Source organism: Lacerta agilis, chromosome 2, assembly GCF_009819535.1.
Source record: "Lacerta agilis isolate rLacAgi1 chromosome 2, rLacAgi1.pri, whole genome shotgun sequence".
Lineage (NCBI taxonomy): Eukaryota > Metazoa > Chordata > Lepidosauria > Squamata > Lacertidae > Lacerta > Lacerta agilis.
In genome coordinates this window covers 68,263,228-68,290,250 of record NC_046313.1, presented here as the reverse complement: position 1 = coordinate 68,290,250, position 27,023 = coordinate 68,263,228, and the positions used below count along the sequence as shown (strand labels likewise).

The 27,023-nt window shown below is 45.6% G+C and overlaps 1 protein-coding gene across 1 annotated transcript in view; it reads right to left on the bottom strand.

The window, feature by feature from the left end:
* The window catches only part of BSN (bassoon presynaptic cytomatrix protein), a 193,109-nt gene that overhangs the window by 12,332 nt on the left and 153,754 nt on the right, over window positions 1–27,023 (bottom strand). Inside the window, exons 5-6 of the mRNA XM_033141862.1 lie at window positions 23,775–24,203; window positions 11,368–18,213 (exon numbers count right to left, since the gene is read on the bottom strand). Of these exons, the coding sequence (XP_032997753.1) occupies window positions 11,368–18,213; window positions 23,775–24,203 (7,275 nt within the window). The remainder of the gene's footprint in view (window positions 1–11,367; window positions 18,214–23,774; window positions 24,204–27,023) is intronic.

Below are 27,023 nucleotides of genomic sequence, written 5' to 3'. Positions count from 1 at the left end.
AGAGCATGCGTGCGACACCGCACATGCGTTGTACGTAGCGGTTTGCCACCAGTGCCACCCGAGCGTCGTACGGACAGCGGCAGGATCCTCTGCTTGCGGCTGCAGCTGCGAACAGAGGATTCTCCACGTGGCTGCGGTGGCACGATGGCTGCTTGCGCTGATGCGCCGGGGCCAGGGCCGGGGCAGCAGGGCAAGCACCCCGCGGGGTGCCTTCTTGTCACCCCCCCCGACATGGAACCCAGGGCGCACTGCCCCCCCGCCCCCACCTCGTGACGCCACTGTTCGGGTGCGGCTTATACTCAGGCCAATACAGTAATGATTCAGCATAATGATGCTTCACCCTCTCCATTACATTAAATTAAATTAGGTTAAGGAAATTGTATGTCTATGGAGGTTTTGAAATTTGTCAGCGCCCTAGATTTGCATGTCCATGGCTCTTTCTGCAAAAGTACTCACTGGATACAGAGTACCAGCACTTCTTTTTATTTCATTTATTTGCAGCACATGGCACCCATTTTGGTCTGGCACCTACAACATTTTAATCAATATATGAGTAGAGGCGCCTCATTCTTTTACCCCCCCCCCCCAAAAAAAACCCACTGAGCATGTCCAATTAAGGAAGCCTTTGGGTGGTTATCTTCAAAACTAAAATGTACAACTAAAATATACTGTATACAAATTCTCATGATTTGGGGCAGGTGTGTGGGGGACTGCTTCTTAATATTGGAAAGACTAAATTGAATAATGATGATAATGGCAATATTATACTATATGAATCACCACAGTTACTGACATTGATGAAATGAGTTCTGAAAGAAGCAGGAATCAGCTTGAATATTTTTCTCTAATGAGCCAGAACAAAATCAACTCAGTCTGGTTCACAGATTTTTTTAAAAAAAATAAAAAAGTCAAAATAAAAATCTCTGCTTAGATTATTTTGGGAAGGTTTCTGCTTTTGCAGGCAATGCAGGTTTCTAATAATGCAAAATTTGTCTGTCTGGGAAAGGCACCTTATTTAGTCTGAAAGTGTAAATCCATTGTCTTTGAAGTTCAAATGATCCTGAGATTTTTTCTTTTTTCTTTTTGGTCTTGCTTTTCAAACAGTATGTAAAATCCAGGTGGAAGGAAATCTCCCCAAAGGTCTTGCCACCTTGGCAGATCTTACATAGCCAGTGGAAATATGAGACCCTAACAATGTTAGAGAATAACAACGTTTTGCAGTGTTAGAATATTTGAGGTCATGCATGTAACATATTTTGAAATGACTATACAGAAACATTAGGGCCCTGGAAAGAGACCACTATCATGCAGATCTTGGAGGAGGGGATAACAGCTATTCCATTAGTATCTCTGATTGGTCTCTAAGGGCCATGCAGCCTCCAGGTTTCCATTGGGCCAAGCAGAGAGGGCAAGGATGCCTTGCAGGCAAAACGTCATCTGTGTGACATGAAGACACTCTGATGAGCAGAAATATTAACAATTAGCTCTTGGGCAGTCAGAGATCATTTCATGAGTATTTTCATAGCAGCCAGTTTCGTTTCTCATTGCTGAAAAATGAGAGACGCTTTCCCACACAGGGCCTGCTAGCCCTGGGTCACCAGTGGTGTCCCTGGGCAAGCATCTCAGATGGTGCACTTCCATTTGCTTTTAAAAAATTGAATCTCTAGCCTTATTAGAAAGAAAGTTATGGGGTAAGATTTGCAGGCACCTTCTAAGTGATTTCTGTAAAACGAGAGTGGTGTGGCTACCTTGTATATTTTTGCTTTTCCTGGGGAATGCTCCCAGTTTTTATTAGAGAGCAACAGCACCTGTCAGTGTGGGATCTCCAAAATCAGGACCAGCAGAACATAGCTAACTTTCCATGGCAAGAATAAGGTTGTCAGTGGTGGGCATGTCTCTAATTTTGTGTTATGCCACCCCTGCCTTCATGGCAGTCATTTTGAGACCTGGAACTCTCTGAAATTTCATAATGGGCCCACTCAGAGCCGTCTCATCCATAGAGGCCAGTGGCGCGGCGCGCCAGGGCGCAGGGCACCCCAGGGGCGCCCCCGTGAGCCCGCCGGCATACCGGGCTCCCCTCCCCAACCCGCCCCCGCCCCCACGGGCAGGCAGGCACTCGCGCGCTGGCGGGCGGGCTGTAAGCCGCCCGCCCTCGCCTCCCGGAGCCCCAGCTGGAGCGCTGGAGCGGCGCGGGGCTTTGCGCGACCTTCCAGCACTCCAGCTGGGGCTCTGGGAGGCGAGGGCGACCGGCTTGCAGCCCGCCCCCCCGCCGGCTTGCAGCCCGCCCTCCCGCCGGTGCGCGAGCGCCCGCCCGCCCGCCCCTCATCCTCCGTCCGCCGGAGCGCGAGCGCCCGCTCCAACGCCACGCCTCTCATCCCCCGCTCGCCCACCCCCCCTCCCGAGGGGCGGCCAGCGCGGGAGGGAGGCGGGCGGAGAGGCGGCAGGCTGGGGGCGCCGAGGGATCGCTGCGCCAGGGCGGCAGATCCCTCTAACACGGGCCTGGGCCCACTAGTCCAAAAAGGTTGGTGACTTGTGCCCTGGAGTAACGGTGCAGTTTCACAAAAACACACCTTCTTGCTTTTCTATTGCATTCAGCGGTCACCCTTCATTGCAGGGGAAAAACAGAAAGATAAATGATAAGACATGGGATGCCAGACTTTTGTTGTAGCAGCCTTAACTTTAAACAACAAAAGAGTAGATAGATTCTCACTTTCATTTTTCTGAGATCTCACCAACCTGTTGATCTCCCCAAAATCTTTGTACAGTACAGACATAACTTGATCTTCATAAAGTTTCAGTATATGTCAGGGTAACGTGGCATTGTGTGTTTTCATCGCAGGTATTAACCCATGATTCCTTTATATCCTGAACCATCTAGAAGTATTGCACTTTTAACCAGTATTTTGACTCCCTTAGAGAAAGGCAGCAGAGAGGAAAGAAGGGATACAGAGAATGAGAAGGAAAGGGAAAAGTGTGAGAAAGGATCAGAGGCTTACATAGTTCCACTGCTCTCTGCCTCACACCTATTCAATGTATTGGTAGCTTGTGATACTTACAGTGCACTTATAATGCAGCCATATTTAGCCTTCTCCCTTGCACTCCTGCATTGGGAGGACACGTCTCAAAAGTTCATTTCGCAGCAACAGGGCTCACGACAAGCAGCATTTGGATTCCTACATCAACTTAGGTATGCAAGAGCTCCAGCAGCAACTGCAGAAGGGAGATTTCTGCCACTGAAATTTGGGCAGCAAGTATCAGTGGGTATCAGCTGGTTCTTCCAGACTCTAGAGCTGACAAAGAACACTCTTGGATCCTAGTGGCATTGCTATCTTGGCCTTTCAAAGCAGCTGATTTTCAGGGTTTTCTCTCACTCCTCAGCTGCAGGATGTCAATAGAGAAGGAGAGACAATTGCGGCAGATCCTGCAGTAGCAGCTCCAAGAAGAACTGAACAGCACATAAAACAGGCCACAGCTTTGAAGCCACACGCTGAAGAATGGGGAAGTTTCTTCCTTTTTTACTGCATACAATTTGCAGTGGCCTAAACAGTAGCAGACTATACCTAGGTGAGTTCCACACATTCTCAGTGCATACATATGTCAATCAGAAGTGTTTATACTGTAGAGGTAGGTCTAGTGCTGGTGAAATCAACAGAATTTCAGTAGTGGCCCAGGATAAATGACAGAGTGGAGGAGTCAAATGAATCTGCCAAGAGTTTGAGTCTGCATCATTTGTAAAATGTGTCATCTCTCATGTGTGTCTAACCTATTAAAGTACATCATGTAGTGCTGAGCTGAAGCGGAGGTGGTGGGGGAGAGCTGTGGAAGAAGCATGAAAATAATCTTGTAATGGAAATAAAGGGGAAGTTGTGGACCCTTTGAAATGGCGGTTTTTGCATGAAAATATTGAAGATCCTGAACATTTTACACATCACTACCACTATGCATCCTCAGCTAGTAGCTGATACACAGAGGTACTAATCTTTTATTCTGTCAGCTAACAAACACAAGCTGTTCATCAAACAATAAATAACTATCCTGCAGTACTTGATGCCCCAAGTGTAAAGCCTGAAGGCAAAAGCAAGATGAGAATAGTGTCAGAATACCAGAATGCCAATCATAATGTTATTGACGGAAGAAACCTAATAAATGAGGGGATTAGTTAAAAGGAAGTTGAAAGGGAGAGTCAGATGTCTTCAGAACACTTGGAAGCTAATGAAACATACTGTACTAGAAGCTCAGATAAAATCTATGCAGCAGATTAGAAAGGAATAAACAAAGCCAGGAAGATGCCCACCTAGTTAATGAGCAGACTTCAAGGAAGCAGTAAAAGGAAGAAGCTTTCTTTTAGAAAGTGGATGCCTTGTCCAAATTGGGGAAACAAAAAGAGCATAAACTCTGGTAAAACAAATGTAAAATGACAATAAACCAAGTGAATAAATTTTGAGGGAGATATTGTTCAAAACTATACAGTTTTATTTTGATCCTTTAGAACAGGGGTGGCCAACTTCCAAGAGACTGCGATCTACTCACTGAGTTAAAAACTGGCAGTGATCTACCCCCTTTTTGTTGAGCTTTTTTTTTAGGAAGGAAAACCCTGTTTTGGGGGGTTCACGTAAAAGTTGTTGAGCTTCTTTAGGGAAGAGGAAAGCGACATTGAGCTTTTTTAAGGAAGGAAAGCCCTATTTTTGGTGGTTCAGGTCATTTTAGGGATGCAGGGCAAAGATATTGAGCTGTTTTTAGGGGAGCCAAAGTTTTTTAGCTTCTTTGGGGGGAGCCACTGATCTACCGGTGATCTACCACAGACGTCCAGTGATCTACCGGTAGATCACGATCTACCTGTTGGACATGCCTGCTTTAGAATGTGGAAACTAGCCTGGGGGGGCTGTCAGACTGTCAAGACAAAAGTGGTGTGAAAGAATTGCTGAATGAGAATAGGAAGATTGCTGAGAAGCTGGATTAATTCACTGTGGAAGATACAGGCCAGATACACCCACTTCAACCTCTTGTTTTGGGAACTAATATTCATTAGAGATGGCAAGAGATGAAGGTCTACGGCTAATTGACCACAAAAAAGTCACCAGATGCCACGCACCCAATAGGTCTTTAAAAGTCAGAATATGTAATTGTTGATCATCCAATTAAAATATGACCCTTCTCATTAAAACTGATTTCCTTAAAATAATACTGTATCAACTTTTTAAACAAGTTGACAGAAAATCGGGACATTACAAATCTATTAGTCTAACCTTTGTTTAGGGTCCTCTTGTGATAATTGGTTAAAGAAGAGGCATCATAATTCAGGAATAAACAAATTGACAGTATTCACAATGGACAGAAGTAAGCAGTGGAGTCCCTCAAGGTTATGTATAGGAACCAATGTGATTTAACTTATTTATATCAGGTCAAGGGTTAAGTCGTAAGGTGGCCATGTTTTTGGATGATATCAATCAGAAAGGGGCTTGATGTAGAATGTGAAGAGCTCCTTAAGTAGGAAAAGGGATCCTACAGCCCACAGACCATTCTTGGCCTACCAGGAGGTCCAATTAGACCTCCAATTTTACCCAAAGCACTTCCACCTGCCAATCAGCTGATGGGCGAGGTTGAATTCTGCATTGGCTGTGCCCACCAGGTCCCCACAGGGAACTGGTATACAGTCAAAGCAGCAGGATTTAACACCCCTCTCATCAGCTGCTGAGCAAAGAGTTCAATCCTGCTGGGTGGTGCTTCCCTAGTGCATTTCCTGCAGGGAGTGTGCTGGCCAAGCTGACCTTTCCCTCACGGTTGAACTCTTGACAGAGTCGCCACTCCTGTCCTGAAGGACGTCCGCAAACTGAGTGAATGGGCAAAACAAAATGGCAAATTAGGTTAACTGAAAATGGAAAAGTGATAAACACCGAGAGAGAAAATTCCACCCATATAGTATATGCCTGGTGGAAAACATCACTTCATTGTGAGGCATCAGTGATAAAAACAAATTTCATATAAAGGATTGTTTACAAGATTCTAAATAATAAAGTGGTCAGTATTGTAATGGCTTGGTACAAAGTTATAATACAACCGTATTTGAATATGTAAAGACTTTTGTAGAGCTGGAGAAAATGCTGAAAGCGGGCACACAATGATCAGGAGTGTATAGCACCTTCCCTACCGTGAAAGGTTAAAGCAGTTGAGGTTTTTACAGGTGAACAAGAGGGATATTGTAGAAGTTGTACTGGAGAAGAAAATTTTGAATGGTCTAGAGAGAATAACTAAAAAAAGAGACCCCCCCTCCCCTTGCCACCTAGAATTCAGGGTCACTATTTACATTAATTGGTGATAAGATTCAGGACAGACAAAAGAAAGTACTTTTTCAAACAGCACGTAATGAGCTTATGGAATTTGTTGCCGCAAGATGTTGTGATGACTTTAAAAGAGGATTAGACAGGTTTACGGAGGATAAGGCTATCAACAGCTATCAGTCATGGTAAATAATTGGAACCTCTGAATACCAGTTCCTGGAGGCAGAGGGAGGAAGCAATGGGGGAGGCTGCAGGTGGGTCTCCTAGAAGCATCTAACAGGACGTTAGACTAGAGGGACCCTTCGACTAACCCAGCAATTGTGCCCTTACTGATGCTGCAATTAGTGCTAGTGTTCTAGGAAAATGCCAAAATTAAAGCAACCGTTATATAATACAGCCTTCAGCTATTTTTTGTCACCCAGGAGGACTCCATCTTTTGCTAAATGGGAATGAGGGCTTTTTGTCAACCTGGGCCCCAGCCTGTTAATCAATAAACTGAAGATATTAGCACTGTGCACAGGGAGATGCACTGAGACTGCATCTGTAAATGACTGTGTATGTGCACACACCAAGGCTGTAATCCGAGTCCAGCCTTTTAAAATATTCATTGTTGGAACGTTAATCAAATGGAAATGTCCAAGTCTACCTGCTGGGGACATTCTGCTGCAGAAAAGGTAGTAACTTGGAATACTGGATATGCAGAGAGGTGTGCAAAGTAGACCTGGAGAAATAATGGTAAAACTTTGATATCATTGCTTTAGGCAATCCTCCTGTTGCACTGAGGGGCACCTCCCAAAGACTGACAAGGGAGGAATATATTAAGACATTATGCTGCATCAAAAATGTAAACAGCACTCCTTTTGTCAGTAGAATTTGCCCAAGAGCATCATGATCAGTTCACACACTGAGGCAATATCTTCAAGTCAGGCAAGAAAACACCTTAAAAATCCAAATACAACTCATGGCTGACATATATGTAAGCCTATTCTGGAGAGTTGTCAGTCCAGATCTGTAACTGTCAAATGCTTTTTGCAGGGCACTTCAAACACTACAAAATTCCCACATGGGAAGCATGTAGGAATTAGCATGTAAGCCATAAGTTTATGAAGCTGTTTCCTCTGGAGAGAGAAAGAGAAAGACTGAAAGCTGAACATTTCTATCTCTCCAGAAGAAATAAATTGGATTCAAAGAGCTGGATGAAGGACTCTGAATCCAAACCACTTCCTTTGCAGAGTGATAAATCCTCATTTTTAGTGCTTCCTCCAGCATTTTGAATCCAAGCTGTTTCCTCTAGCCCCCTCAGCTGCACTATGGATTTCCCAATGGGGACTTCCCTAGTGCAGCCAATCCCTGCTGATTGTGAGACATGTGCTTTGGATTCCCAACAATCAGCTGATTGTTGGCTGTGCACTTCAGGCACCCACAACCAGTTGATTATTGATGCTTGTAGAGATCCCTAGGTGGTGAATTGAAGCCACAACAACCACCTAACAGCTGGGGCTTCAATGTGCCTTTCAAACCCCCACTGTGCTTTTACCTGCCTCACACCTGATGCGATATATATGACATCAGGTGCTGGGCAGGTGGGCATGGCTTGGCCAAAATGGTCTGGCAGGCCTAATTAGATTCACAGGCCAAAAGTCCCCAACTAGTATCTTTTTGTCCTGTTCAGTGTCTGCTCAGATGTATGCAACACTCAAACTTACAGACACAAAAATACAGCTGGTCTTTCAAAATGGCACTGTGTGAGACTTAAGCCAGCAGGAGAGGGAGAATACTGGGACATTTTGATGGGATAAGTCCTTGGATGTCTGTTATCACTCATCTACTAAGTACTCTGAGGATAAAATTGCTTGCATCTGTGGCAACCTGCATTCCTCATCCTTGTGAATCTGCAATGAATACATCCAGAGTGCCATCTATTCCTTTTTTATGAAATGACTTTCAATTGCTGAGACAAGGACCTGAGCCAATTACCTGTTAGGTAGGCCCATCTTGCTTACTATATCAAGCAGGAGAGGGTTTGACCAGTTGGCTCCAGGAAATGATAAACCTTCCATGAAAAGAGGTGTGTGTGTGTGCAATCCTGATTACCTTGAAGACAATGGTTACATGGTCATTCCCTAAGAAAGCTCCTTTGTCTCCACAAGACTTTTCCCCCTATGTCAGCTGGTCACAAACATTCCCATTAAGGAAAGCTGCCTAAGTGCAACTGCAGACATTCTTGGATGGCACAAATTCTTTGTACCCACCTGAATCCTTTTTCTGGCCTGGTTTTGTCATTGAAATAGCATTGGTTGTCCTGAGGAATGAACTCTGCTGGGTGTAGGGTTGGGATACTGCAAACCCTGTCAATTTTCCTGGGCCTCTCAGCAGCTATCAATATAATCAATCATGATATGTTTCTGGAAAGGCTGTCTGAAGTCAAGATTGGGGGAACGTTTTTCAATACCATTTCAGAAGGTGGTGCTGGGGACTGCAGCTCTGTCTCATGGCAGTTATACTCTGGTGTTCTGCCAGGTTCCATTCTGTCCCCGTGCTGTTAACATCTGAGCAAAGTCACCCATAGATTTGGGGTGTGGTATGTACTAGTCTGTCTGCCATGGGAGATGCTATGTTGCCTGTTCTGTATGGGGTTGCACTCCCCCTTAAGGATCAGGTCTGTAGTTTGGGGATGATATTAGATTTAGTCTTATCCGTAGTGTCCCAAGTGGTCTCAGTGACACAAAGCTAAGCCAGAGATAGCCTTGATATGTTGTTCTTGCTTTGGCACAGTCATTTTTTTTTTTTAACTACTGCAATGTGCTGTACTGGGGACTGCACTTGAAGGTCGTTTAAAAACTGCAATTAGTTCAAAACATAACAGCATGCTTATTGACTGGGACCACTTTGCAATAGAAAACATTTATTAGCACTTGTACTGGTTTCTTACAGCTGCAAACTGTAATGCTAAGACTATCTGGAAAACCTGTGTTGCCTACCACAATAGCTTGACACAGCAAGAATACAGATGTACAGCCTGCTAAAGCCAGAGAATTAGAATGTTTCTATATGTCTGGAAGCACCTTTCCATTGCAATTTATCTGCTTTCCAAAATATAGATTTCTTATGTCTGTGTAGAAAAGGATATGACTGACGAAGGTGAGTTGATGGACATTTCAGGGAATGTGATACGATTTCCCCTTGCGCTGCTGTCCTGGCAGGAACCAAAGCGAAAGATCTCATGACAATTCCCACATGGATGTCTTGTTTTCATATGTACTAATGAAGGGAAAGTTCCTCTGAGATGCCACATAGGAGTTCCTTAGCAGCAAACAACATGTTTTTCCCAAAGCACAAAAGGCTATTTTTCTTTATTGCCACTAGATGGCACAAGAGAGAACACACAGCTTCTCCGCTTGCATGGGTTTTTAGGATGCAGAAAAGGGAGCACTTCCTATTTTGGACTTGGGTGTGTTCAGTATCTCGCTGATACTGAACCACACCACAGAGTATTAAACGTACATTAAAGATGGAACAATAGAGATTGCTGTAAGAGGGTAGACATAATGCAATCCTATATGAGAAGAATTGCTGCAGTTGGTAGGTAGGAAAAGCTGAGAAGTATAATAAAAGCACAAGACTTTATATACAAAATATGTTAGGAATGGAGTTCATTATCTATTTCTTGCACAAAGTCAGTAAGGATGCTGTGCAATTCAAAACTAGACTTTGCTCCCGAACACCAGGATGTCAATCTGCAATGTTGTATGAGTGAGATGTGATGGTCCCCTCTTTAAGATGTCTGTAGATTACCTGAAGATGTTCTAGTATCTGATATCATACTGAGAACACAAGGAGTAGCAGTGGATTCTTTCACACTATGGGGTATAATGATAATAAATGTATTCATACCCTGCCTATTTCCCTGACAGGGACTCAAGGTGGCTTACGGAGAAAATAAGAACAGTCAAAAACATAGAAAAAAAGACGATAATTAAAAACCAATTAAACATTAATGAAATTAAAGCTATATCTACCCATCCATCTATCAGAGATCTATTAAAAACCTACCGATAATTATAATAAAAACAGCACCCGCCCTTTCATTAAAAGCCGACAGTTCCACTAAGCCTGTTGGAATAAGAAGATATTCACCTGCCAGTGGAGGGAAAACATGCAGGGAGGCATAATAACTTCTCTAGGGAGGGATTTCCAAAGGGCCTCTCTCGCATCCTGTGAGGGTGGCAGGACCAAGAGAAGGGCCTCACCTAAAGTTCTCAGAACCTGGGCAGGTCTGTATGAGGGAATACAGTTTTTCAGATAGCCTGGACTTTGTACATATATTCATGCCTTATATACAAACCACACATGAACATCCAGTAAGAGGGAATACATTTCTTAAAGGTTAAGACAGAGGAATCATTTTAAGTATAGTGAAGGTGGTTTGGAAGTGCCTTTGCTGTACAGAAAATGCATATACCTTTCAATGGCTTGAAATGAACTCTGAAAAAGTGGTTCTGGAAATTTTCAGCATGTCAAGTGAAAGCATGCTGCAGTCAGTGGTGGAGCTAGTCGCTCGGGCACCCGGACTGGCACACATGCCATGCACCTGGAGGCAGGGCAATCGGCGTGGTAGTGATCTGCCCAGGGGGGATTGTCACCCCCCTCAGGGATGACACCCGGGGCGATCCGCCCCCACGCCCTTCCTATGCCCCTGGCTGTAGTGGACTGGTCAATGTCCACTACTTCACCAATCCTTAAAGCAGTTCTATAGCTATTTTCAGTATCTTCATGGTTTTATTTTATTTTAGTAATTTTTTGGGTTAAAAAATGTGGGCACTCTGCTTGAAGGAGAGGAGCATGATTAAGAGCATCATGCATTTGACTTGCATGTCTGTAAAGAAAGTTGCAAAACAAGCTTTACATGGAGAGTGAGGGACCTGCTGTGACCAATAAGCCTGTTGTGTCTTATCTTCACGGGGACATTATAGCAGCTCTCCTTCATTCCTGCTGCATACAGTGATTACGTGATAAGCGGGGGCCTTTAAAAAGAAAAGCAGAAATATTATCAGATTTCTCTTACTTATCAGACAAGCGGCAATCTTACCTGGCTACCAGGAAGCAACGCGTGCTGATACAAGGAGAACCTGTCTTTTGCAGACTCCTCTGATGTTGGGCTGATGGGCTTGGGGTCAGATAAGGATCGCTGCATGGTTTTGATGGGGCGAGGTAGGGTCTGCTGGCGCTGGGTAGAGTCGGCTGTGAAGTGCTTCTGCGGGGTCACATGGGCCTTGTTGAGCCTCTCGCTGGTTGTGAAGGATGACTCTAGCAGCCGATGTGGGGACAGGGGCGAGACTGGGGAGTAGAGCACCTGGGGGGACTTGGGAGGCTGACGGGACACCAGCTGAGACAAGGAATCTGTCGGCAGGTGGGACTGGTAGCCAATTTCAAGTGGGTCGGGCTTCTTCTTCCCCAAGGCCTGCTGTCGGACCGAGTGGGGATCCAGGGGGCCTGTGCTTACGATCTGGATGTTGGAGGAGTAAGGCGTAATCGTCGTAGGCACAGTGAGCTGGGGGATCACGATGCCTGGCTGTGGCTGCGCTTCCGGCTCCGTCTGGCAAGCCAGGCTCTCTCCTCGCTGGGTCTTCTCGGGGGCAGAGATGTACTTCACGATCTCCACCTTGGGGTCAGGGGTGGTGATATGGATGGAAGGGGACACTCGGTGGAGCTGGTCGGGTTCGGTTTGCACAGAGCAGTCGCTGATGGTCTGGATCGCTATGCTGGCCGTGCCTTTGGCCGAAGAGTCCGGCTTGCTTTCCGCGCTGGAGTCTGAGTGCCGCGAAAAGCGGGAGCGCCGGCGCCGCACAGGCTGCTCCCACTCGCCGTTGTCTTCCTCATCCGTCTGCACACTGCAGTCAGTGCTGCGCCGGGTCCGCCGACGGCGGGATGCATAGAAGCGCTCCTCCCCATCTTCTTCATCCGTCTGCACACTGCTGTCTGTGATCTTCTTCACAGCAACGTATGGCTCATGGCCTGGCTCCTTGTCATATGCGTCCCGGAGGCGTGGCATGGAGTTCCGCTTCTTGATCCCCCGGCTGGCTTCCCACTGGTCTTCGGTCTGCAGGGACATTTCAGAGGCTGAGTTGGTGAGAGGCCTCTGGAGTCCAGGATAGCGAGGCTGCCCTTGCCCATCTTGCCCTGGGGCCGCAGTAGCTATAAATGCTTGGTTCATGGGTGGCCAGTATTGCCCATTTTGAGCAAGGGTCCGCTGCATTTCCATGGCCATCTCTGTCGCGGCCTGGGGAGGGATCCTCCCCGACGGGTCACAGACGGGAGGGAAGGTGCCCTTCTGCCTCTTCTGCTCCTCCAGTTGGTGCTGCAGCTGCTGCTGCAATTGCTGGATCTGCTCCAGCTGCAAGCGCTGCTGGGCCAGCTGCTCCCGCTGCATCACAAACTGGACTTGGCGCTCCTCCTGCTGCTGTTGCAGGACCTGGTGCTTTATGGACTGCAGCTCCTGGATCTCCCTGTGCATCAGCAGCTGCTCCTTCTCTCTGTGCCTCTGCAACTCCACCCGCTCCCGCTCCAGCTCCTCGTGCAGCCTCATCTGCCTCAGTTTCTCCAGCTCGACTCTCTCCCTCTCAATCTGGAGGATGTGCTCCTGCTGCTTCCTCTGCCTCTCTTCCTCCTTCTCCTTTTCTTCCCTTTCTGTGGCTGCTTTGCTGGCAATGCTGGGCTGGGTAGCTTCGGCCTGCTGTTTCTGGGTTGGTATTTGTGGTGGGGGCGGTGGCGGTGGGGGCGGCGGTGGCTGCTGCTGTTGCTGTTGTCCTTGGCTGGCATCCCTGACAGTACTCTGCACCCCAGCAGCCTCCTCTCGGGTGCCTTTCTGCTCAGGCCTTTGCAAGGGGACAGCAGATGGAGCCGAAGGCTTGGAAACTGGTGCTGGGCTTACGCTACTGGCCGCAGTGCTGGCCGCAGTGGTGCTAACAGGCTTCCCCAAATACATTGGTGTTTCCATTACTGAAGATGTGGGAGCCGCTGGGTGTCTGCTGGGCACTGGATAACGATACAGACCTTGGGATGCAAGGGGCATCCTGGGAGCAACTAGAGGCACTCTGGTCAGGCTGGCCAGAGGGACAGCTGTGATACCGCCTGGGCCATATGGTCTATACAGGCCTCGGAGCATGGGGCGCAACACAGAAGCTGGCTGGGTAGTGATGGGGAGAGTTGATGCGATTGGTGTGTTGATGGTTGAATAAATCATGCCATCAGCAGCTCGTACGGTGGCTGTGGAAGGGAGTCCCTGTCTGACAGCTCCAAGTCTGGAGAGGTTGTACTGGGCTAGGTTTCCATAGCCTTGGCCAGACTCTGGAAAATTTGGCTTGTACATCATGTTTGATTTCATGGCACCCTGCTGGGCCGAGATGCCTCCGCCCCCTCCTGGCCCATACTGTCCATATTGGAGAAGATCTGAGCTGTTCGTATGTCGGCCCCCATACTGGTCCATAGAGTTGAGTGCTGCACACATTCGGCTGATTTCGCGAGCTGTCGTGGCGCTATAATGAGCCAGGCTGGCTTCCTGGAAATTTGCCAGGTCCGCTCTTAGTGAATACCTGTAGTCAGAGTAGATATTGGAGGCCGAGCTATACCTCCTCATTGGGTAGGAATGGCTCAGCAAGTCACTAGACTGCCTGAGGTCAGAGAAAGAGCCGTACTGCATTCCGTGCCCCATGTAGCCTCCCTCGGTGAAGCTGTGGCTGTACGGAGGTTTCATAGTGGTCAGATCCACAGCGGAATCCCCAGCAGGAGCATTGAAGGGCTGCCCTCCCTTAACTGGGTAATAGTTCAAGCCCATTTCAGAAAGGTTTGTATCTGACATTGAGGAATACAGTCTCCCAAACAGGCCATGATGGTAGAACCTGTGCTCCTCGTATGGATTAGGCCCTGGTGCTGCTTGTTCTCGATAAGGATATGCCTCTGCCACTTCCTGTTCTCTGCTGCCATAGTACTGGCCACTAGGTTTGTCAGCACTTGCTGCATCCCCAACATTTTTCTCTGGCACCTTGGAAGAAGGGTTAAAAGCCCCAGTGCAGCTGCCTCCAAAGGGAAATTTGTACACTACGTCACAGCATGCTACTTGACTTTCAGGCTTCATCCCTGTGAGATCCAAGGCATTGGGAGGAGGTTCCTCTTTGATGAGTTTGGTGACAGGGCCTGCTGCAATATCATCCATCTGCACCATCATAACCTGGGATTTCTTAGTCCCAATGGTGACTGGGGGTGTCTGAGTTTTCAGTTCCACTGGGATCCCTCTATACACCTCTGAACTTTGGTCCTGAGGAAACGGTCTGGGAATGGCACTCACAATATTCTGTGCATTGTTGGTCTGAGTGATCAGGGCATCTTTTTTCATCAAGGATGTCATCTGGTTGGGCAAATTGTATCTTGCAAATTTCGCTTGCTGTGGACCTGCGGCTTCCGGACGGCCTGCAGAAGCAGAAATTCCTGTGCCGCTCGCAACTCCTCTGAAGGTACCAGTCTGAACCGCTTGTTCTACCTGCTTAATGTGTGTCAGGCAGACAGGACTCCCTGTCCCTTGACCAAAGTCCACTCTGTTCTGGAAAGGGTCTCCATAGACGGCAGGATGCTTTGGCTGAGACACAAGCATGGAAGATGCAACAGTGATGCTGACTGTGGTGGCTGTGCTTATGATAGCATGGGGCTGTTCCTGGGCATTAAGGTTGATAATTAAGGGTTGGATGGTGCTGGACTGCCGACTCGGTGACTGGTCCATAGTGAGGCAGTATTTTCTGCTCTCTGTAGCTAGGGATGTGAGATCCATCCCTTGGTCTGTTATAATGATTGGAGCTGACTTTATTGCAGTCCGCAGGTCTACAATATTACTACCAACTGGTCTGGGTCCAGGTTCTACTCTGGATGTCCCAGGTATTGATGATATCCGACACAAAGAAATGTTCTCTGCAGGCAGCGTTCCCCAGCTGTACACACCAGAAATGCTGTCGGCAGCAGTTGTTTGCACTTTCTGCATTGCAGCACTAGGAGCAGAGGCTCTTTCGAGCGTTGATTGGGTCTTTGTGTAAGTGGGCTGCAGCTGCTCTTGTTGGAGTTGTGCTGCATGGATTATTGTCTGACTGTAGCTATGCTGGCGGCCTTGCCGAGTTGGAGAGGAAGCTGGTGAACTGGAAGAACTTACACCAATTGGCTTGGTCTGAATGGCTGCATCTGCTGCTAATGTGATGACCATGAAGGGAGATTCTTGTGATGATTGTTGTCGAGCAAGACGAGGGGAACTCGATCGGTAGGGAGTTTGTGTTCCTTGAGCTACCATTGGAGAGGAGCTTGACACAGCGGTAGTCGTGGGGGCATCATAGGCGAGAACTGGGCTATGGGTTTGGGTGGAAAACTCTGCAGTTGATTTAACCCCCATCCCTGAACTGGATGGCACCCCAGCTCTAGGAACAGAATGAGTGGGGCTCTGAGTAGGAGAAGAAGGGGAAAGTGGTGGGCTTGAGCTTTTGAAGTAGGAATATGTTTTAGGTGTTGATATGGGTGCAGTGGACTTGTCAGTCATGCTTTGGAGTTTCTCTCTTGCTGATGGCCCACTAATCTCTGCAACGCTCCTAACCCTGGAAAGACTTTCTGTTTGACAACCATAGCTGGCCGTTACTTTTGTTTGACTATAACTTCGGCTAGTAGTGGACATGGATGGTGCATCTGAGCCGCTCAGAGAAGTCGGAGAGCTGTAGATTCGTGGTGCACTTGCAGGACTGGAAACAACAGTGGTGCTGGTGCTGGTTCCTTTAGCAAATGTGTAGGGCGTTGTTACGCTCTTTGAAACTGAACTAGGTGCTGTGGGTGAGCTATGAAGCTTTGGCTGCTCCTGACTCTCCTTTGCGAAATGTTGAGTCACTCGAACATCAGGGATTATTCTGCCTGCACTGCTTTCAGTGGAGGAAAAGGAGACAGGAGCAGACAACTGGGTTGGGCTTGTCCCAGGAGTGAGTGGGCCACTTTCATAAGCACTCTCTGCATTCAGAAACTGCTTTTCTTGATAAGCATCTTCTCTCCCTTTCTTCTTTACTTCCTGTTCAAGGGTCAAATCCAGAGAAGAGGATTGATGCATCCTGGAGATATTCTGTGATGTCTGAAGGATTTCTTCATAAACTGCACCAGATTTGGAAAGTTCATTCTGATAGTCTGCTTGAGAGGAGTCTAAATTCCGGCCGTCATAGCTGTAGTCGTCTATGTATTGGTATTCAAAATTATTTTGGCCTTCTGAACCACGATAGCCTACTTGCTGGAAGGTGTTGCTGTAGGAGACGCTTTGCTGGGATGGCTGCTGCTTCTGAAACATTTCTGCCTTCCTCATCATCTCTTCATAAGCTTCTTCTGCACTTTTCAGGGGCTTGTTGGAGGGGTAACCAGAGCCAGCAGTTTTTTCTGTTGGAGAATAGAGGGACATAAATGTTGGGAGGTTGTACTCACTGCCAGACTTGTACAGCTTGGAGGCAATGACATCAAACCCCTCTGCCTCGGAGTCAATGGAAGGAGAATATTCCGAACAGGAAGACCTGTGCAGTTCCTCCATCTCTGCAGCCTGACGCAGTTCCTCGGTGGGTGATGCATCTTCAATGGGAGACAGATTGCTGGGTGGCGTTTTAGACCTTTCCCTCCTCCTCTGTGCCCTCAGCTCTTCTTTATCTCTCTTTGTTTTCCGAGCCGTGCTTCGGATGCGCTGCTGTTCTACCTCTCGCATTTTTTCCTGTTCTCGCAAGAGCTCCTCTTCCTCCCGCAGCTCTTCTTCCTCGGACGAATCTTCTATGGTTGGCAGCAGAGGTCCGTGGGAGCGATGCCGGGCTTTCCTCTGCTGCTTGACCTCCTCCAGCCTCTGCCTGCGACTAGGGCTGCTATCGCTGTCCTCCTCCAGGGAAGAGATGGAGGTGGGGGAGGTTCCTGATGTGTAACTGGGTGTTGTTGCTGGCAAGGTGGAAGAATATTCACCTCTTGACCTGTCTTCTGGGGATCCAGTCAGGCTTTCCATCTCCAGTTCAGGTTCTCTGTCCAGGCTGATGTCTGCCTCTTGGCTGATCTCCATGTCTCTGCCATAGTTGTTAGTGCTGTTTAACTCAATGGTTTTGAAACGCCGCAAACCTCCCTGAGATGCAGCCATGTCTTCCCCCTCAGTACTTTCCAGCTCTTTTCTTTCCTCCTCATATATGCTGCCGGAGCTGTGAGGCAGGCGTCTCTTGGATAAGGCAGCCTCCCTGCTTTTCTCCGAGTCAGGCTTGTGCCCGTTTTTTGCAATGCTATATTTTACACGATCGTATTCCTCCTCCTCCTCCTCCAGGTTATCTTCCTCTGCGCTCATCTCCAGGAGTTGCCTTCTCATGAACTCTTCGTCGGTCATTGCAGGTTCTTTGCTTTTCTGCCTTGTTGGTACGATGGAGAACTCTCCTTCGCTGCTGTCTTCCACGTAGTCATGGCGTAGCTTGCTGCCGAAGTCATCTGAAGATTCCATGCTGTCCCTCTGCTCCTTCTGGTTCTCCCATTCTAGAGAGTCTTCATCTTCTTCCATGATATCTTCTAGCTCCTCATCGGAATCAAAGGCTTCCGGGGTGATAGAAAGGGACCGTGGCCTCTGCCTTTCCCTCTGCTCCTCTCGTAATTCGTGGTATGTTTTACCTCTGTCTGTTGGCACCTGAGCCAGCCCTTTGGACTCCAGTAGGGGCCGCATGCTGCTTTCCAGCTTAGTGAGTTCCGAAGGACTTGGAGGGCTCGGCTCTGCAATTCCAGTTTTGTTTAGTTGTTCTCCTTCTTGCTGCACTAAGCCCGTGATCTCACTCTGGGAGCTGGAGATGCCATCAGATGAGTAGCCAGTGTCACTCAAGCTTTGAGGGCTACGAGACAGGTCTGGTGGATAAGGCTTACTGGATTCCTGCAAAAGAAGAGAAAACAAATTCCATTAGATGCCATTAAAAGAGAGTTTTGTGAGCACAACCCAGTTTATCGCACAGGCTTGCAGAAATCCTGAGCTATAATTAACTTGGACATCATGAAGGGACATAAAACCCTCAATATTTGAAAAACAACAACACAATAGAATTTAGCAAGTAAGAAAAGTGTTACCCCTAACTTTAATAATAATTTTAAAAATTAAGAAGGGAAGGGCTCCTAAACTCAGGAGTCATAAGCAAGTAATTTATTTTTAAGCTTGCATCCCACCCTATCTCTCAGATGTCAAAGAATGTAAGCAAAGCTATCAAGTTTAGAAACAAAAATTTGGCACCCTTGCAAATTAACATGAAAGAAGTATCATTGTATGATGCATTTAATTAAAAATTCCTTCTTGCCAAGTTCATGACAGTAAAGCAAGACGGACTGGACCTTTCACGCAATCCATTTACAATAAATGAACAGTTCTTAGTCATTTGTTGCAGATGTCATTCTTCCAAGAAGGACTTCTGGTTTTGAGAAACAATATACTTTCCCAGAACCCCAATTGAAACATTTTGCTACTAGGAAAATGTGATTCCCCTTCAACTCTTTGTTAACAAAATCAGCATTATTCTGATTGCTCTGATTGTAATTAATTAACTATGATCAGGGCTTTTTCCCCCTCAGCCAGAACTCGCCAGAACTCAGTTCCAACACCTCTCAAGTGGGCATGGTGAGTTCCAGCACCTATTTTTTTCCTAGAAAAACAGCACTGATTATGATCAATTTACATCTCTTTCTTTTTTTTAAAAAAAAAATCTGTATTATTTCATGTTATAAACTTATTTTTTTCTAGAAAAACAGCACTGATTATGATCAATTTACATCTCTTTCTTAAAAAAAAATCTGTATTATTTCATGTTATAAACTTAGATATTTCTTTAAAAATTAAATTATGTCTAAGTGTAGCCCAAGTCTTCAACATGCTAAGCCTTACTGCATCTGTTTGCTTCTGACAGGTCTGAATTTCAGCAAGTCCCTAGGAACAAACAAAACATTTGTAAAATTCAAATAGCTGGCTCTGCAGTTTTGTAAATCTGTGCTCTCTTGTTGTCAGCCCAGGGGCTAAGATGACAGTGTCTTATTGGCTGGTTCCTTTCCTTTTAAAAAGGACCATCTGGTTTGCCCAAGGCTGGTTGGCTCCAAAGTTGTATGCACTAGCATTTTTTGTAGCCTGAAGTCTAGTGAAAATATAAGTGTTCCTTTTGCAATAAGAAGGAGCACAAACTTTGAAATCCTACAAGTTAAGACTGCAAGAATTACCTTGCTGGACCAGGCCAAGGTTTATCTAGTCCAGTAATGTATTACCAACAACAGCCAGGAAGGCCCTCTGAAAGCTCACAAGTCAGGTATGATTGTAAAGGCCTCAGCACCTGGTCCTCAGAGGTACAGGACCTCTGATCATGGAGTTTCCATATAGCTATCATGACCAACAGTTGTCTCAAGGCCAACAGACTGCCTCAAGGCAAATCTTTAAAAATGTAGCATAAACACTGACAGCTGGGAAACACTGGCTTGCGAGCGCTCCAGTTGGAGAACAGCCCTTACCAAAGGTGTCATGGGCTTTGAAGACACTCAAACTCAGGACGCAAGGGAGAAACGTGCTAAGAGGAAGGCATGCATGGCAAATCCACACTGTGATCAACACCTGCCCAGAAACCAATGTGCCCACTGTGGAACATCATGTGGATCCAGAATTGGCATCCACAGTCACTTACGGACTCATTGTTAAAACCGTGTTTATGGAAGACAATCTTACTTGGCTATGAGTGATCAAAGCAGCAGCAGCAGCAGCAGCAGCAGCAGCAGCAGCAGCAGCAGCAGCACTATTTTCAAAATTAATGTATGCCTAAATTAACTATTTTTTGTGTACAAATCTGCAGATTGGTGAACATTTGTGGGGCAGTTTGGAACACCATTGTTTGTGGACCCAGCAACTACCCAATTTGTGTGTACAGCTCTATTTCAACTTGTTCAAATATTTGCTTGGTGTGTACCTCTGAAAATGTGGGCTGGAAGATTAATTGTCAAGAATATTACTTGTAAAAAAACAAAACCCAAACTTGACGGCCAGCTGTCAAAAGACTATTATTCTCTGGTGTGGAAGAATGGCTATTAAAGTATTTAAAGGTAAAGGGACCCCTGACCGTTAGGTCCAGTCGCGGACGACTCTAGGGTTGTGGCGCTCATCTTGCTTTACTGGATGAGGGAGCCGGCGTACAGCTTCCGGGTCATGTGGCAAGCATGACTAAGCCGCTTCTGGCGAAACCAGAGCAGCGCACAGAAACACCGTTTACCTTCCCGCTGGAGCGGTACCTATTTATCTACTTGCACTTTGACGTGCTTTCGAACTGCTAGGTGGCCAGGAGTTGGGACCGAACAATGGGAGCTCAGCCCGTCACGAGGATTCGAACTGCCAACCTTCTGATTGGCAAGCCCTAGGCTCTGTGGTTTAGACCACAGCGTCACCTGCTAATGGCTATTAGATTATTTAAATATCTTTAATATACTATAAAGTGATGTGGCACTGTTAACAACACTGTTAATTTCTTGATGTGGCAAATAAATTAAGCTGCCATTGTTGGTTCTAGTCCTGTGATTACAATTTCTCCTGCATTTATTTCAACCATTCTCCATAAAATAATGGGTAAAAGAGAAATTGGATTCAAAATTTTTCAGAGAAGGTTTATTATTATTATTATTATTTAAAGGGTGTAATTCTCAAGGATAGGGTGCAGAGCATTTGGGCAATGGGGCCTTGATATAATCAGGATAGGATTTGACAATCCTGACTAACTGCAGGCAGTCTGAGGCTTCTTATGCCAAAGAATTAGAGTAATTTGGAAGCAATATACTTTTTCAAGAGTTAGGTTTTTTATGATGTTTGGCAAAAGCTGCCACAAACCAGTCATGATTTGACACCTCCTCCCAAAACCAAACAAAACATTTGCCCAAAGAGCTGGAAAAGTAGGCTTCTTCAAAACTAAAAATATGCATCACTCAATATTAGCTTTCCTCTTCCTTTCACACCACCCACCTTTGTTCACTCTCTCTTAAGGGTTTCTTTGCTCATGCTTAGGATAAAATATAATGAGCCTCTTCTGCCCCAGTAATTCAGCAGCTTCCTGCAGGCTGCCAGCCTCTATAAATAGAGCAGAAGTGAGGATCCTGCTCCATATTCTGCCCCCCCACTAATAACACTTACCCTTCTGCTCCTCTGCAGTCTTGTTCCACCTTGTGCTCCACCCATGCAAATACCTGATGGACATTTGTCTTTGTTTGATAAAGAAGAAGGCATTGTGATTGTGCGGCACAAACTCCACCTCCATTCTTTTCTACAAATTCCTTACAGCAGAAATGCGTCGAAAAGGGCATTTCAGAAATGTTGCTGCGGTTCAGCTAAGCGTTATGTTTATTCCCAGGGCTCCAGTAAAGTTTATGGTGACTGAAATCCCACATACAGCAGTGAATATTTTAAATCTTCACACAGAACTTGTGGAACTTATAATTAGAATTTGAGATCAAGAAGGGAATTTTATTCATGCCCCGAATAGCAAGAGGCTGAAGATCTTAATTCCTGCATTTCAGATGCCAAGACCAGGTGACAAAATTACAAGAGAGCACAAAAGACCAGCTAATCAGTGTCTCTGGAGGCAGCAACCGCTCTGTGGAGTTTAATTTCAGGGGCTGACAATTTTGCAGAGAAAGCCCAAGAGATCGAGGCAAGGGACAGTGGCACAAATAAAAGTTTGTTTTTAATCAATAGCCCAATCAAAGCATTGGCAGTAGGATTGGTATTGCATAACTGGAGATTCCCACAAAGGCCTAATCAAATTAGTGTTAAATGTCATCTAGGCTAATGCTTACTCCCTACTTGCAGTTCAGGGGGGCTGAGAAGGCAGATCCTTCAGCTGTAGTAAAGTGAAATTAGTCAATGTGAACAATTGATTAAAAACAGAAGCAAAGAGAGTCTGTATAAAGAACAGCAGAAACACCAGCTTGCTGTAAAGTCCTCTGGGAGGTATCTTTGCTGTCCATCCTGGGAGGAGCCAGGAGAGGGGAAAGAGGAAACATCAAAATGACATTCTGATGCTGAGCATTGGGGCCTTGCCCTCTGCACTCTCTCTTCCTTCTTTCCACCTTTCTGTTTCTTCTGCTAGCAAGAGCTTTTCACTTATCCCTCAAGCACTCAATTTCACCTTTGTTTTTTTCTCTGGAGCATCTCACAATTAGCCTCACACTGTGCAGGTGGCACCTAACACTCCACCTCCTCTGCTCACACTTTCATTCTCTCTGCTAAACTCTGCTAGATCTCGGTAACCCCTATTATTACCCAATAGCGAATGCTATTAAAAAGGAACAGACACTGACTTCACAGGTGCAAATGTTATTCACAGGTAGCCATTTTGACTCCTACTGGCTTTTGCTGAATAACCCTCCCCCCCCCCACACACAAAAGCTGCTTTTAAAACATAAAGAGGTCTATTAGGATGCAGCTACATACATATGAGCGCAACATGTAGTTTGAACCTAAGGCTGCAAAGGCATTACACTAGGGTCAGAAAGAAGGAAAAAGACTCTCTGAAAGGTCTGCTCTGTAAAACATGCCTTAAATCACTATGCATAAACAAACATTCTTGTCATCATTTCTGCTATTACAAATCACCCAGCAGGGTCACCGGCCTACTGTGCTTGGCCCCACAAACAAACAGTGCTGTGAAAGGTGAAACCTCTCTGTGCATAGGAGGTACACTTATGAAAGGTGCTGGAGACAAATAACAAGCACCTTCATGTCCTGCTTGGTCTGATCCAGAAAGGCAGTTCTTGCATTTGGACTAAAGCATTACAACTGGAAGAAACTCGCCAGCTAGGGAAGAGTCAGTACACAAGCTTCTGGCAGGTGACCCACTGTGGCTTATTTGGTGGCAGAGGAGGAGGCAGTGGGTAGATGCAAACGCACCAGCAGGAACACCACATTGGCTCTGCCAATGAGTTTGCACTATGCTGACCTCCCCACCTTCATCTCCACCCCACCTGGTGATGTGCTTCTGATTACCACACAAAAGATAATTACAGTAACCTATGTTGTTGATGTTAAAGTATAATGTCACCCAAAAATAATCATGCTTTCTCCATTAATTTATTAAGAAGACTCTTGAAATTAACTCCATACATTTTTGAAATTAGTATATGTTCAATCTAGTTATGCTTGAAGGCATTAGTGTTTCGCAAACCCAGGGATGTTCTTAAATATAGCAAGCAGTGAAGTGGAGGAACGAATCTTGGCAAGGGGGAGAAAACCCAAAAGAGACTTCTGAAAGTATGGTGCATTTGAGCAAAGAGGCCTGTTGGATCATAGACCATGTCTCTATCACCCCCTGCCTGACTGCCAGCTAAAAACACAGTAATAAACTGTCTCCTGTTGGCTTTTAGGTTAGGTATCAGCTACTCAAAAGAAACCTCTTATAACTAAACTATTGTGTCCAGTGGAGCGATGCTTACCTCCTGTTCTCGTGTTTTCTGAGACTCGGATACGGTCGTGCTGTCTTTGATATCTGCTTCTGCTTTTGTGGCCATAGTTTTCCCCTTTGGCAATGGACTTTCAGAAGCTTTGGGAGGCTCTTCGGGTAGTTTGGGCAGTGGCTTTCCTTCTGATGGAGCAGGAGGCTTTCTGTCTTGGACAGTGGTTGGTAATTTGCTCGGTTCTGAAGTCCTGAGATGGTTTGCTTGTGAAAGGTGCCTGTCATGAGGAATGGACATTTCAGGTTGCTGAGGAGCTCCTCTCTGTTGCTGACCAATTCCTCCGGGTTGGTGTCGAGGGGATCCAGTTGGCTGTTGCTTTGGAGCAGGCAGTGGCATTGGAGCAGGGTCTCCTAGGCTTCCTTCTAGCAGCCTCTGAGTTTGGCAGTTCAAACACAGCCATTCATTTTTCTGAAATAAAATGGAAAAAACAAGCAAACATCAGGAATGAAACCCACATTTCATTCAAGATCAGCATGAAGATACCTCTCCTATGGAATGCAACACACTTCCTTCTCTTTGAGTTAAACATAATTATTTCCACTTTACATTATGTGGAGGAAAGCAGATTCTGCTGTAACCCCCAAACTGCTGTGGTCTATTGGATTGATGTAAATCCTATTCTATCCAGCAGGGCTAACTCTCAGGTCAGTGCACATAAGATTACAACCTTAGACAGATAGGCCGTTGATCCATCTAGCTTAGTTAGCAGTAGTTCTCTAGGGTTTCAGACACGCAACATCGCAACATTCCCAGCCTCACCTGGAGATGCTGGGGAAATGAATGTTGGACCTTCTGCATGCAAACCTACAACCCTTCCTCCAGTCTTAGATGTTCAAATTATAACTCAGTCATGGACAGAAAGCCTTGGGCAAGTCAGAGTGAGGCAGCCTCAATTCACTATCTCTAAAATGGGATTAACATTGACCAGCCTCCCAGGATCACTGTTAGGACAAACAAGGCTTATTAGGCTTATTTGGATTCATGATTATTACTAATAACAGCAGCAACTGAAAATGAACATCGAATATTTATTTTTCTTATTCTTTTTAGTGCAGAAAAGCCTCTGTCATCAAAAGGAAGGATAATGGCTACATAGGATAGCCATTCAATGCTCCAGAGACCATGTGAAAAAAAGAGAAACAAACAAAATTAGCCAAACAACCTTAAGACAGAACAGCTATTTCTGATGGTGCCACACCTGAAGTATTTATGGATTCTGAACTATGTGGACATCAACCAGAACTACAGATATAAATCATGTATATCAAAGCATTATGGGATGTATTATAGGTCTTGAGTAAAGAGTGTACTTATGAGACGAAAACTTAATAAAGCCTACATTGTGATGATCTTCTCTGCTGAGGATGGGTGGAATAGGAATGCAAAGACTCAGTTCTATTGGTGTAAATTTTGCATGATTTGGTCTAATAAAAATGCACCCAAAAGTGACGTGTCAGCAAGTTGTGAAAATATAAAAATATGTTTGCCTGTGGAATGCTTTGCAGCTAAAAAACAACACCACGACAAAGTAATTATCAGTTTCCTCTTCTATGTTCAATTTATACAAGCTGGGGAGTTTAGGTTTGGGGAAGTACCTCTTGCCACCTGATGTTAGACATTTCATACAGGTAAGGACCCTACATCAGCATAACAGCAGAGATATGTTGTCATAATATTACACTGGTGCATTTCCAATGGAAGAGCCAAAGATGGGCAGTGTTGTTAGCATGGCATTATGTCAACCAAAGAGATGGCACGTGTTAAAACACATCAAACTCAACTGAGAGCCAAAGCATACTCCCCACAACCTCCTCCATCTCTGCCTGTACCACCATGACAAAGTTTAAGATTCAGATCAGCTCTGCACCCAGTTACAGCACATCCACAGAAGTATGAAAAACCCCAACAGGGAAACCTCCCAAAGAAGCTGCCTGGACAGTACACTGCACTGACTACCCTTTCCCCACTTTTGATAGATAATTTAAAAGGATGGCTATTTGCAGATAGCGATTTGAAAGCCCCTTTGCTTCTATCTATGGGGAACGTTGCAGCCTCTCAGTTTCTGGGTTCTTCTTGTCTGCATCACAGCGGTTGCTTCTGTGGCAGGTACTATTGATGTCCACGTGTCTGGCAGGCTGTGATTTCTCTTTGTAATGGAGAAAGGCAATATTTCACAACTGCTTTATCTCCATCCAATATATATGCATTTGCAAAAGTTATTGTTTGGATGTTAGTTGAGGATTCAAATGTTTGTTTAACATTTTCACCAGGTCAAACTCAAGATGTATCTCAACAAGCTAACTGAAACACCACAGTGATCCAAAGAGATAATATTAATATGAAATCAGCGCCTTGTCCCTCAACAGCACCAGCTTAAATTCATGAGGTTCTATGCAATGTCTTTCTCTGAAAACATGTAGTAGACAAGGCATAATTTTTCAGAATAATACATGGGGAGGGAACCCCCTCCATGTCCTAAAATTAAGAAAAATTACTCGGTATTGTGTTTCCTGCTGCTAAAGATGCCATTTCAAATGCACAAGTAGCTTCACTTTGATCCATAGTGATTTTATATGGAATGCTTAGTCACTTCAGCGCTGTTAATTGCATTCACTTATTCCACTCATAATAGCTCCCTTGTGTGCAGTGCATCTGCTGCATGCATAACAGCTGAAATTCTTCTCTTGTTCTTTTATTTTTAGCTCTGAAATGCAGAAGCTAAACTGTATTTTACCAAGAGGATGATTCTCTATAATGAGGGCTCTTTAAGTCTGCTGGATGATGGGCTATAGGAGGGGTGGAGAAACATAATGATGTTTGTGTCCCCAACATTAATATTAACATGCCCTTTCCAACCTCAAGATTTCATTTTACAATCATATATTTCTCTCATACATATCTGAATTCATATTAACACCTTCTGGCACACCACATAATGAGGCACCAATGACCACAGAATCCTTCTGGACTAGCTTCCAGTAGTTCCACTCTTGCCTGATGGGCCAGAGGATGGTTCTGGCAGACTGTTGCTCCGCACATGGCATAGCATTCTGCAAGGCTCATTTTGGAACCTTGTGCATTTTAACCACAGGAAAAGTGTGCAATTAATAGAGAGTTCTACAGGAACCTGAGATAAAAAAGAGGCCTGAGAAAATGGATTGTGGAACTATGGACTGGGGAGTTAGGTAGCCTATTTTTTTTCTGAGTCTAGTCCCTGAGGAGTCTCCT